This window comes from Gymnoscopelus microlampas, assembly GCF_963454915.1.
Source record: "Gymnoscopelus microlampas genome assembly, chromosome: 2".
Lineage (NCBI taxonomy): Eukaryota > Metazoa > Chordata > Actinopteri > Myctophiformes > Myctophidae > Gymnoscopelus > Gymnoscopelus microlampas.
In genome coordinates, this window is record NC_139939.1 from 26,421,819 (window position 1) to 26,436,252 (window position 14,434).

The following is a 14,434-nucleotide window of genomic DNA, read 5'->3' on the forward strand; positions in this document are numbered from 1 at the left end:
TGTGGGTCGGGACCCCCAGATGATTCTGGCGGGGTCCCCAGATGACAGTGAACTGACAAATGAGAACCACTGCTGATTTCAGGTGGCTTGCACACAAACATTCAGGGAACTTTTATTATGTGTATTTCTAACTGAATACAGCATGTTATATTATTTCATTAGATTTTGGGATTTTTATTACAGCCTACCCTTTTACATCATTATAATCCCCTCAGATAGACACGATATGAATTTAGATAAGAAATATTCACTCACACAACCACTAAGAATAAAACAATTACAGTTGGCATGGCTTTGAAGGATATGTTTATTGAACATCCATATTGGCTGTTGTAATAAATGGCTTATGAACAGAACATCCAAAGGATATGTGCACAACAACACAGCCTAAATGTCTTTGGCAAGGTGCCCCTGATGTTTCTAAGATGTTGTCTACATTTGTCAAATGCACCATTATATACCCTTCACACATTTAATGTTGGGACAAGTCTCAAGAAAGGCAATCATTTTCTCAGCTAAGCAGAAAATTACCTGGTCTTTACATAACAACAAAGCTAATAATTACATGATCAATGTGTTAACAATTTCTTAAGTAACTATTTGGATCAACATCTCAGAACATTGTATACAACGTGCCAATAAAAAGTGGTTTTAACAGATTTTACAATACCAAGAGTACACAAAGGATTCAGCTATGAACAATGGCTCATCTTCATACTTTATGGACCACAATAAAAGAATATTACTTTTTCATCATACAAAGAGCAAGAGCATGTAATATACATGTTATGTATATTTAAAGCACTTCAGAAAAGTGTCCGCTTGGGTAAAATATTCATTTAACTCTTGAAAAAATATGAAACAGAGCATCTAGTTGTGATATACCTATATGCTGGGTGATAAACAGTTTTTCTGACACTGTCTAAGGTAAAGTATACAGTATACACTATACACCTGTGAGGTTAGCTGAAGAAAAAGTTGTGCTTTTAGGCATTACAGTGTTTTAAGGAGGTCCATAGAGATTATGTCTTGGATGGAACATGTCATCGACATGACACAACCCCTTTAATCTGATCGTTCTAATTCTGGCCAAACATTTCTAACACACAAACCAATATATTATCACACTAAGTTTGTGGTACACTACATGTAAGGGTTTCACATAGTACATTCATAGTCCAATGGCATATTTGTGGCACATGCATTATCAACCAACAGCTATAACAGCTTTGTTAACATTTGTAACAACTGCATTTTAGACGTGCAGGCCAGATTTGGAAAGTATTCTAGCAAATGTTTCTTTTGACAATAGCATTCAACGTATTTTAATGCTTGAGATATCGTTTTCTAAGCTTCTAGCCTTCTACTGCACCACTGCGTGTCATCTTGTTTGGTATTAGCTGCCATATTTCAAATATATTATCTAATCTGCTTCAATGTGCCCAACCTTACTTTTCTTTTGTCTGTTTCACCTTCTTTTTTAAATCTAGGTTGAAATTATAAATATGAATTTGTCAATGATTGGCCCGTCTGCTTAAATAGTGAAATTAAACAAACTCTGGACGTTCAGTCATCTTGTATTGTTATTTACTTAGTGATTTAACACCTTGAAAATTGGAAAGGCAAGATGTTTAGTGTAAATATCAGCAGACACAAAGATTGACTTTTTGGGGGGAAGTTCAGAAGTGCTAATGGTATAAACACAAGAGAGAAGGGATCAGCCATTGGAAAAAAGTCTAGCGTTGCTGTTGGGTGGACTTCTATGATTATTTCCAAAGCTGTTCCTTTATTATTATTTTAAAAACATTTGAAAATTGTGAAAATAACCGATCTACGAGCTCACATCGTGGTTTCTGCCTGACAGCAATGCTATGGGCACATTACAGAAATAAAACAAAAAGATTGCATTGCCTGTCAGCAGGCTATTGTGAAATCTGTGTGGATAAGAGATATCAGTAAGCTATTATAAATGTTTATTGTTAATTCAGGAATGACATGAAACTTGCCATATCACTACTTTGTGATAAAACCTGAAGCTACTTTGGCTTGTTTTTAATATAGCTGGTGACTGAAGGTGGTGATGGTGAAGTTCCTGACACAAATTGCCAGTCAGACAGAATTTTGATATTCTGCATTTCAGTTGTTACAGACTGAACTGTTGAACCACAAAAAAAACATTCTATATATATTTTTTTCTTCTAAAATAGGCAATAACCTATTACCTAGAATGACATGCCATAATTTGGGACGGCAGGGTTAAGTGGTTAACTTTTGGTCAATGGTACCTGTATATTTTAAAGTTTTAAACTTTACTAAAACCTGACATTGCTGAAAGTTTACCCCCCCCCCCTCCCCCAAGAAACACAGTGCAATAATAAGCTAACACATATTTGGAACCTGCCTGCCTTTTCTATTTATCACAGGTCAATATAGTGTTGCAGATATCTTGATGTAATTTACTGCATATAAACAGATAAGGGAAAAGGTATTAATTAAAAATAAATGGCATATTCAAAATTAAGACTGGATTTCTTAGATATGATTTCTGTATTAATTTCTTGAAGCTAACATTCTCTTAATGATAAATACGTTATGTGCAAAATGTAATAAACCTCATGTAGATTTGTTAATGCACTTATATCTCTCTGTCAAAACAGTGTAGAGTTACAGAACAAGGCTAGGTGCTTTTTTAAATAGCTGAAAAACCACTTTAGAAAGAAGCATGAGTCTCATTGGACATTCCACACAATCTTGATCAATGTGCCTGTACAGTATCAAATTGCATAAACACACTATGTGGTGATTCAACACATTGCACTCGTCCACAATGTTCTCGCTCCGAGTGATTCTTTGCAGAGTCATTTCCTGCCTGGCCAGAGAGAACAGTGCAGGAAATGTTTATGATTGGTTATCTACGCTCAAGTGAGCAGTGCTGCTTTCGCATGCTTGTCCGTGATTGTTTGTTTGTGACATCACAGTTCCCACCTGCAGAAGTTCCTAATATTGTGTCGCTGCATTCCTCTCAGTGAGTAGAACCAACAGAAGGTGGTGAGGAGCAAGCACTATAGAAGAGCTCTGTGTATTCAGTATGAGCAGTTTCAATTGATGCAGGCTGCAGATGGCTTAAAACTCACAATACACAGTTTAAGGCCACTGTTCCGGCTGAGGGGGTGGGGGTCATAAACATAAAGTTAAGAACCCCACTTACCAACTCACCCTAATATCACCCACACCTGTACAATCTGTGACATAACACATTCATAAAATACACATATCTGTTGTAGAAAACACTTACTCTTCAAAAACGAATGTCCGCTTGCCTCCCTCCCCTGAGTTCTGTTGTTTGTAGTGAAGGGGTGTTTAGTGTTTAACTGTGAGTCAACCCTGGGGCTCCGTGCTGCAGCTGTGGTGCGGCCCCTCCTGCTCGTTGATGGTGTGGAGGAGCAGGCACACCGGAGTGTGGAGGGAGGCACTAGAGGTTTGGTTAGCTGGCTGCGGCGGTGCCGCAGGTCCGGCGGGCCCGCGTGTGACCGGCCTCTCTGGAGCTCCCAGCACCTGCTCCTCGTCCACGCCAATGGGAGTGCGGTGACCACAACTTTCACAGAAGTCTCCAGCCTCCTCTTCATCATCGTCGTCGTCCTCCTCGCCCTCCTCACACCCCAGCAGGTGCTCCAGCTCCCTCAGCTCCTTGCTATCCTGGCCAGTCCCCCCCGCTCCACTACAACCACTGTTCCCTCGCATGCCACACACACACACCTCTATCCCTGAGTCCCCTGTGAATCGTCTTCTCCTCCCGCTGGACATACGCTCCTTGTCCTCAGCGCAACCCTCAGGCACCCCCTGGTCCTTCAGCAAGGTGTCTTTGCAGGGGTCAGCCCCACCTCCGCCCCTTTTCTCCTGACTGGTGGACCCCTCCCTAGTAAGCCCCTCCTGAAGCCCAGCTGACAGTAGTATTGTGCCCACTTCCTGGGCTGTCTGTGGAGATTTATTGTCAGGTTTGTGTCTGAAGCCTATGCTGGGGGTGTGTGGCTCCTCCAGGCTAGCCCTGGAGCATAAGGTGTCAGACATTGGGGTCACTGGAGTGGGCTGGATGGCTGGGCAGTGGCTATCTTGCTGCTCAGTGTCCAGTGGGCTGGTAGCCACTGAGGATGGGCCCGTGTGTAAGGCACTGTAAGGTGGGGGAGGAGTAGGAGGTCTATTGACCACCTCTTCATAGTCAGGCAGGAGGTAGTTTGGGAGAAATCCTGAAGATGAAAAGAGAAAATTGAAGTTCCAGACACAAACTAATGGATACACATTTATATTGACAAGACCTAAACAAGCACCTCTCCTCTAGGCTAGTAATGCACCTGGCATGGAAAACAACATACTTGAAAGGATTGTTTTCTTTCATTTTCATAGCCCTATTGTGACACCAATGTGACTAAGCCACAAACCATAGATATAATCCCTACCAGAACAGCAAAGGGGAGAAAAATGTCACAACAAAGCAAACAAACATTTTTAGGTCATTTCTCTGTTAAGAGACTTGGCAGCACTGAGAGAGTTGGTGTTGCAATGCTGGCAAGGCACCAACCGACTCCTGAAATCTGGGGCATGTAAACAGGTAGGTTCTGATACTTAAATGAACTTTAAGTGATACAATTATGATTACATTTTTGGTCAAAATGGACAAAGGTCAATATTATACCCACGGTCATGGTCAAAACAGATGGGCATATTTTAATGAAATAAGTTTCATGGAATGATCTTCCATGAAACTTGAAAAGAAATTAAAATGACATAATCACATTACAGGAATAGAGCTGTTACGTTACGTTTTTGTTTGGTTACAAAGCACTTTGTAACTTTGTTTTGAAAAGTGCTAAATCAAATAAATGTATTGTTTTTCACATACTGCCTCAAATATCCTTTCAATTCTCAAACTGAGTGTAGACCAGAGAGGCTCTTACTGAAGTAGAAAGGCACAGTGGTGTAGTTGTGTGCCTCACGGTAAGCGATGAGATTGATCTCATGCTGTCGTTGCTGTTGCTGCAGGCGGTGCTTGGTGCGACGATGGTGGCACACGCAGCAACAACTCAAGATGAAGATGATGGCCCAAACCAACCAGAACCCTGTGGTAAGAGGAGAGAACACTTACATTATCTGCATGCAGTAGTGCATACTAGGGCAGCAGTAGGGCTGTCATCACAAACAAATGGAGCACATGAAACCCTGCCACGGTGAAGGTTTTAGAGTAAAATCTAGACTGAAAAGGAAACCAAACATAACAGCACTGTAAAGAAGTAGCAATTCTTGGTTGTATCTGACTTGCATTCCCACGTCATATACAAATTCTGAAAAACAGACATGCAACTATAGTAAAAGGTCTGGTTTGTTCTACTGTGTATTAGTTCTGAAATGACAAAACAGTCTAATTAGCATTCCGACAACATGCTCAGCTGCTTTGACCATCAGGGAATAACTTGCAGGATCCTATGAAAATCCAGACAGAGAATGCGACTTCAACGACTGCAGGCGAGGAGAACAGTTGCTCTTGAAGAAAAGAAGGGAAATAACACAATTTGAGAGAGGCATAATAAAAAGGTCCTTACACCAGTGCTCATAGTAGTAGCTGCAGCACTGAGACTCGCCACAGCAGTGCCCTGACTCGCAGATGTAACTCTGGTTGTTTACCCCTTCACAGTACAGGAGGCTCTGAAGGACAAGAGGAAGAAACAATATGTCACTGAACAGTACAGTTCATCAGATCATTATCAATCTATTGTGTGTGTATGAGATAAATGTATCTACATTCCAAGTCAACATTTGCAGAATCTTTAAAGACAATATATAGCAGTAGTTCTGTATTGAAGGAGGTTGAAGCCAGAGGCCAAGGGGCTGAATCCGTATTGTTTTTGGACAGTGTTTTCTCCTTCTGCCACGGTTTTGCAAATTTCCATGTAATGGTAAAATATTAGAGGCTACATGACATTTTCATGCATTACTTGCACAACAATGTCACCAATCGGCCTTAAAGGTTCAACTTTTTTAATGTGAAAACTCATGACTCTTATGCTGTAAGTCAGAGTTATACAACAATTGCTACAGACATCCATCTAAAAGCCTACTCTACAAATTTGCCAAGCAACTATATCCATCTGACTAGGTCTCCCACCATTTTTATTTTTTTGAAAAACACACACAGACAGTAACAGAGATAATAACAGCAGAGTGCCCCCTTTCAAAGGCCTATTTGCAAAATGTAACTAAAAGGAAAATCTAATTAACCAGTTTACAAGATACAGCAGTGCCAAGTAGTTTTACTTGTACTAAGGTAATTTTAACTTACTTCTAACCCTTGCAGCTAATGACCTGTGTGAGTGATGGCTCGGAGCTGACAAACGCTAATTGATTAGGCTGTGGAGCAGCAATGTGCCTGTAAATCACTATCTACTGTTACTACTAATCTGCTGGAATGCTGTTAGCATCCACAATCCATATAAAATATGGAATCACTCTTTTCAAGAAAATACCACACAAAATATTTGTCAAAGAGTAACAAATCAAAGCTCAAAGCATAGGCCTAAAGGAACATCAGTCACACACTAATCAAATTCATCTGCAAGTCAGAAGACGTCTAGCATCATAATAGTTACAGTAACAAAATAAACCCACAGAAGTTGCAGCACAGGTTAAAATCAACTCAAATGGGATATTTTGAACTTCTCTAAGATGCATCAGTTGATCACCATATCTTACTTTAAATGTGTCAAAGACTTATTTTGCCTGGTCTGTTATTTGGCCATTATTAACCGTATTGGCCGTATTGCTAACATCCAATACAACCTTCAAATTCCGTCCATGATATCAACCACCGATAAAAAGCATGATAGTACACAAGTTGAGAGACAATGGAGCTATGCAATCAATCCTTTTAAATGCATCCAGGTAGAGCCCAGGCTGCATGCTCTATTCTATATTAAATTAATGATCAGCTAACCAGAGTTCTGAGGAAGGTATGTTTCCATAAATTACCATAGTAGGTCCCAGATTGAGAGACATGGCGATCCAGGGTGCAAAAGTCCCATACAAGCTCTTGACCACCGTGGTCTTTATTCCACAGTAAAAAGGTTAAACAGCCTTCTCTCTCGCTCTCTCTCTCCCCCTCCCCTACACACCAGGTCCAAACAGGAGACAAGGATTGCTCTACGGAAATTTCCAAGCAGCAGCGGAGCCGTTAGCTGGAGCAGTGCATGATAATAACATGCTCTCTCTCTGTACACGAAACAGTTGGCTCTGTGTATGAATGGAAAAGAGACAAAGAGATCAACACAGTTATTATAAGACCCACAAACCCATAACACTGGGATCAAATGTAACAAATACCTCCAGGCACAAACTCCTCAAGTTAATCAGTCATCACCACTTACAAAAAAAAAATGCATGAATGTTTTCCCATTCAGAGTCAAACGGTTTAAGTCACAATGCAATGAAAAAAATATGTCCTGTTATTTCCACATTGTATTTATCTTTAACTTTTGTGTTTTCATTTACTTGACAGCTATTCTCCACCATGCACTCTCCACTCTGCAGGCTTTGCCCTTTCTTGCAATTGGATACTGATAGCCATCTAGTTTGTTTGGGTCTTCACTATACACCCTGTGCTACAAAGATAACAGAGTCCTTTATGGTCAGGAGGAGTTGGTAAATATTGGTAAAATAGGCCCATAGCCATGGGTCAAGAATAAACATTCCCTTCTAGGCTCAACAGTATGTTATAGGCTAGACTAGAGTACATCACAAAACAAAGCGGTCACTGTGTTTATGTGGTTATGACATGCTACTATCAATCAAACACTTGGCCATAAAGAATACTTAGGTAAACTGAGACCAGCTATAGTTAATTGCTTTTTAGCACACAGACAGTGATAGAGAAAAGAATGTGGACAGACTAGATTCCCCTGTCTCCGATCCAAACGGGCAACAATAACACTATCCACCTTTCTTGTCCTACAGTACCATATTAAGGGAGGATACGTCTGCTGTGCCAGAACTTTGGTGACATAACAGCAAACAAGCATGCCTAATAATGAGAAGGTGTTGAAATGTCCAAAAAAAAAAAACTGTTGACTATCAAACATTGTTCCTCAAGACCTACAGCTACAATGCTTAGTTCATTCCTGACTGTAAAGCCAATAGCCTACCTAGTAAGGATGGCCTGTTTTACAGAATAACCTCAGTGACCCCATAAGAAATGACTGATGGGGTACTCATCAGAGATTACTTATGAGTGCCAGTGCTTATGCCGAATCTAAAATCATTCAGAGAAATCAGGGTAAGGACATAAGACACAAAGCACATTTATTCTGTTTTATTCAGCCATTCCACATGGGGCAAATGTTATTATTATATAATAATAAACATTCACCCCCCTATTAAACAAAAGTAGGCCATGTTTCCAATTTCCAACAACTGACTTAGACCATGTCAATTACAATGTAGCCTTGACTGTTTGCACTATCAGTGGGTAACACTGAAAAAACAGGCAGGGCAGAGATTTTTAGCGGTGCCAACCGCTCTATATCTGACTTTGTCTGTGTGTCCGTGTGTCTGTCCGGGTGTGTGTCTGTCCCATAAACAAATATTGATGACAACATCAATACGGGGCTCATTTCTACAAATATCTTCTAAATCCGAACAGTTTTTTTTATAAAACTTATGTTGCTATAATATAAGTGGTTCTCAAAAGATATTTTGTTCCAGGGACCCCCCAGAAGCAAATATTGAATATATATAAATATTCAAAGATTTGCACACATTTTAATGGATTAAGTACTACAATATACAGTCGTGTAAGGCTGGACCAGGTTCAACTTTCTGGCTCTTGTGACTCAGGGTTGACTCAATATCAAGTATAATTGTGTACTTACAGATTATCAGAACGTGAACACGGTACAGTTATAAGCATCAACACATACATACACTGACTGCATCAAATATTTAGTCAGTCATTTAAAAAAAAAACTACTGTGCAGCCGGCCGATATATCAGTATATTGGCCTTATCTTACTTTCTTTGATGACATTTGTATCAGCAAGTATGCGCTGTGTTCAATCCTTTTCAAATAATTCACAATGCACGTTAGGGCGGTCGTGAGCTTATAGACTGAAAATCTTTGAATAGGTATGTCCTTGAATAAAATAATGTTCAGTTTGGGTATATATTTACTTATTTGCTTGTAAATATATATTTTTCATACACTGAAGTTTACTATATTTACTTAATTTAATTGTTTTTATTCACTTGTTTGCTTATAAGTTATACGTTCTCCAATAGAAACTTCTTTATCAAATCTAAGTTGTTCAAATTAATTCAAAAACTTAAAAAAAAATACAAAATATCAGCTAAAACATTGGTAATCTGTGGTCTAGGACACGCTAAAATTGAATGTTGCATATGGTGGGCTACACTGGTCTTCAAAAGGTGGACATTCAAAAGGTGGACATTGGATAATCTAAACGTGCCGCATGTACACGTTTTAAAAAGACCACATTGTAATAGTGACTATATGAAATGTTTTTTCCTTGGGGGGGTTTAGCTGCGTCCAGCAGCTCTCTAACTCGTTCTGTCTGGCACTTTGGCTTCCACAATATTGCCAATTGGCTATAGAGGTGTGTGTGTGTGGTCGCAGCTATTGCAAATTTGTGCTTGTTTATGTAAGTATTTGTTTTGGCAATTAACCATGGTAAATGTGTCCCAAAAAATACAATAAAATCCCCCACCAAAAACTGAAAGTTTTTGTTTCGGTAGTATCTATAGTATACTATCTACTCTGTGGTATCTGAGTGCGTCTGTTGTGAGGACGATCTATACACAAGAAATTAACTGTGATTTACATTTTGAAAAATCAATATGATGAAATTGACACTATGTTAATATGGAGTTTGTAGGATATTTTCCAGGAATACACATTTTTTAAATGTTAAAATTTAAATAACATTGACTATTAAAAATAGCCAATGTAATACTGGAATCTGTATCAGTTCCAAAAACACCATATCAATTTATAGCAGATATAACTATATTACTTCCCTCTTCAGATAGGGGTAGAGAATACAGGGAGAATGTTGTGACAAAGGTCATTAGCTGTATTTTGTGCATGGAAAAGCTTAGCACCTTAGTCCACCGCCATTGCTCAATTTAAGATTTTAAACCTTGACACCCATCCTGAGTGCCGACAGGAGAAAAGACGGTAATCTAGGTATACGTCACTGTAAGACTTACAACCACTGCTTTCCTATTCCAAGTTATTTCACTTGTTTACATGAAAAGACATATCAAACTGTTGTTTTGTGTAGAGAAACACAAAACAGGTGTAAACTGTAAACACAGTGGTAAGCCAGCCCCTGAAAACACCTAATAATTCATCATAGTTAGTGACAGATTGCTCATGGATGGTACAAGTATATACAAATTAAAAGCCTGACACACATATTGCCCACTAGAAATAGTTTTTAGGTATGCATCCTTTTGCTAGATTCTGTAAACATTTTAAAGGGTTCCCAGAAAATACATTACTAATCAATTGAAAATAAGAGTAAGAAGAGGATGTAGGCTACTTGTCAAACAGCAGATTGGACTGCACTTCCATCCGAAGCTATAGGTAAGCCTCACAGCTGATGACATTGTAATATAGCATCACGGTGTACTGTAAAGTCACACCTAAGTTGAAAAATATCCACACTTTGGCCTGCAAGATGGATCCTTATATTGGATAAGCCAGTGAGTAATACATGTCTGTGGTCACGTGGTGCTGCTGCTGATCAAATGTTAGTAGTCTTTCAAAATGTTATTAGAGCCTGTGGTTTAGCCCAATAAGACACATTAATGCACTGCTAGTAGTCTTAGTCAACAGTAGTAGGCTAGAAGTCCAACAATATGTTGAGCAATCTAAATCCAGAAGGATACAACAAAAACACTGATAATTTGAGAAGAACTTTAGACTTTGTCAGCAGGTCTATGCAAATTCTGCTGAGATATTTTAACAAGCACATTATCCTATCTAGTGATAACAAAATGCAAACAGATCTACATAAACTACAACTAAATTGATGTAGCCTAACTGTCTACACTTTACATGGATGACTAAACACAAATGTGATTAACATCATCCTGTAGAGAGCTGACAAAGTAACTATACAAACGTTATTCCTCTTTCACTTTCAATTTAAACTGTATGTCCTTGCTGTGAGTGTGTATCTGAATCAGTTACTAGTGCACTGTGGATGCACCAATATAGACATTGTAGGACAGATACAATGCAAATAAATAGGGAAATTATGCCAATGATAATAAACTGCTCAAAACAGCAATTTTTTCACACATTAAAAGGACATTGCCGTTCTCCAATAGAGAAAATATTCTTAAAAATACCCTAATGGTCTAGTCTAGATTGTCACACTACCAATAACTGTATTATTGCATGCCACAATCAATGCAAGTATTCCCAGAATCACAGCATAACAGCTAGATAACTGCTTTTTATGATACGAGTTCGCAAGTCAGTAGATTTCATGTGTGTCACGTTCTGAGGGTGGTCACTCAATTATTGTTTTGTTTGTCTTTTCAGTTTTCACATTCCAGAGATTGTCCACTTTCATACCAAACAAATTAAATAATCAATTCATTAATCCAAAATAGGCCTACAACATTTACACCAAGGAAAGACACTATCCATATTACTTTGTTATTACATGTTCACCTCAAATGCACCTTTTTGAGAAAATAAAGGACACAATCAAAGCAATATTGTTGGAGATGAGCTAGCAAAAAAGTATTGACAACTCAACTAATAATATAGAAAACAGATTTATCTTACAAGCTATAATTGTGTAATACTCCAGTACAAATTGAAAGCACTCCACTGGCACAAACTGGTTGATTCCCTTTGAGTACATACATTGTATGAATGTAAAAAAAGAAAATGTAACCCAATCTCCAGGAAGTCAGTCGTCGTGCAGGTTACTGTCACAGTACTGTAGCATTTATAAGCTTTATGTTGCAGCCAAGTCTCATTGGCCAGACTGAATAAAAGACCAGGACACATGTTCAGGGTGTCATTTGTGTGTTTAGCATAATATCAGACATTATAGTAAATAACATAATCAGACAGATGGGTCGCAGAGAAAAGGGAATCAGTTACTAGTGTACTGTTGATGCACCATAGGCATTGAAATTTCGAAGTTTCCCCATTAGAAACACTGGACAGCATCAAATACATTGCTAATCATTGCAGTGCTATTTCTGCTTATTAGGATGAACAATGAACATAGAAAAAAATATATGTAATTGAAGTAGACAGGTTGTTTGTATATGGCCAAAGAACCTCTACCGTCCTCCTGTCTACCGGGATACAGAAGACAACACAACAGGCCCTAATAAAGTACAGCTGCCCTGACCAGTGTTGCCATGTCTGCTTGTTGTAAAAAAAAAAGGAAATAGAAGATCTACAAGCTCAAAACGCATCGCACCATGACGCGTTGTGAGCTTATAGATTGGCTATTTTCAAATAGCCAATGGTTTAAAGTGGTCGTGTGGCCTATAGTTGCTTCTTTTGGGTTGTTTTCGTAGAACTGGTTGCTGCTTGTTTCTCTCGCAAAACTGGCAACACTGGCGCTGACTTGAACAGTTTGCTATTATAGTATCACAGCTTTAACCTAAACAAGAGCCTTTGCCGTTGAAAACATACATTTCACCCACAACTAGCTGAACAAACTCGGCACAACAACACTGAACAGGTACTGCACTATAGCTGATGAGCTAACCCACGATAGCCAGTTGGCTAATTTCGCAAAGTAGCTAGCTAGCAGTGGTGGAAAAAGTACTAACATTTATTACTTAGTAAAAGTAAAAGTATCAGTACAGCAATGTAGAAATACTCTGTTACAAGTATAAGTCTGGAATTCAAAATGTACTTGAGTAAAAGTACAAAAGTATTGACATCAAAATGTACTCAAAGTACCGAAAGTACTCATTATGCAGAATGTCCCATTTCAAGTTTTCAAATGTATAAAAAAATCTTTTGAAAATAGCAGATCTACAAGCTCACAATGTGAGCTTGTAGAACGCTACTTTCAAATGGCCGAAAAGTATAGGGCTGAAGTAGTTAATGTATGTTTTGTAATAGAAAGTAACTAAAGTTGTCAAATAATTGTAGGGGAGTAAAAAGCACAATATTTGCCTCTGAGGTGTAGAAGTAAAAGCACTGAAAATTGGAAATACTCCAGTAAAGTAAAAAAAAAAAAAAAAAAAAGCCTGAAAATAGTACCTAAGTACAGTACTTGAGTACATGTACTTAAGTTACTTACTTTCCACCACTGGTAGCTAGCTAGCAAACATTAGCAGCACAGCCACAGCCTTGTTGTTGTGGGAAATCTTCACAGTTCTTACCCCGTCTGCTGCGGACTCCGTCGGGGTGACAGAGCCGACGACGTGCAAAAACAACCCCATCTTTAAAGAGCCGAACATACACCTCTCATTCCTCTCCCACAACTAAGATACACGGGGGAAACATACGCATCCCCCCAAAAATATTCTTGTTTAAAAAAACAACACCTTCTTTTAAAGTACTTTACGGCCCGGGCCGCACTACTACCGAAAGGCCACTTCTTTCTCGCACCGCCTCTAGTGCGTTATAATTGGACATTGTGAAGGAAGCACAACATTGGTGCAACTGGTCGCTCTCGGGTCGTCGCCACTGGCTGATCCAGCTGTTACACAAGCTGTTCCCAGTGTTGCCAGGTTCTGTGAGAGAAATAAGCAACCGGGTGTAGGAAAACAAGCTCAAAAGAAGCAACTATTATTAGGCCACACCATGAGCACTTTAAACCCATTATGCGTCGGCTATTTGAAAATAGCCGATCTACAAGCTCACAACGCGTCGCGTTGTGAGCTTGTAGGTCTGCTAATTTTCAAAAACTCTTGCAATGAAATGTGGAATATTTTTTTAAACATTCTAACAACACAAATGCAAAATGCTCGCTAGCACAAAACATTTTCATGAAAATATTTGAGAACCATTAGTTTAAATGATTGAAGTTGAAGAAATTGAAGTTAATGATGAATTTAAACAATTGCCTAAATAAGTCACTACACTTTAGAAACAAGCCCGCAACCACCAATATTTACTCAAGCAACTTACCAGAAAAGCAAGCCCAAAGTCGCTTATAATAAGCGGACATGGCAACACTGTTCTGCCTCTGCTGGGTGTGGTGTGGTCGCCTCTACTGGCTCCATGTGCGCAACGTGATGGGCGCACAGTTGCGTTTATCACCACTCGTTTTGCGGACTGACCTGTGATTGGGCACCTTGTTCAGACTGGAAAGACGTGACCAATCACAGGTTGATGCGCCTTTCATGCGAGGTCTCCTCAGCTGTTATTTGCAGTTTTCAT

The 14,434-nt window shown here is 39.1% G+C and overlaps 1 protein-coding gene across 1 annotated transcript; it reads right to left on the reverse strand.

Moving 5' to 3' along the window:
• Positions 1-256: 256 nt before the first annotated feature.
• Positions 257-13,716, reverse strand: wbp1lb (WW domain binding protein 1-like b). The gene is given in 5 exon segments (XM_084068851.1): positions 257-4,244; positions 4,953-5,114; positions 5,595-5,697; positions 13,432-13,503; positions 13,506-13,716. Coding segments are annotated over 5 exon segments (1,218 nt in total). The 5' UTR covers positions 13,521-13,716; the 3' UTR covers positions 257-3,378.
• Positions 13,717-14,434: the final 718 nt, after the last annotated feature.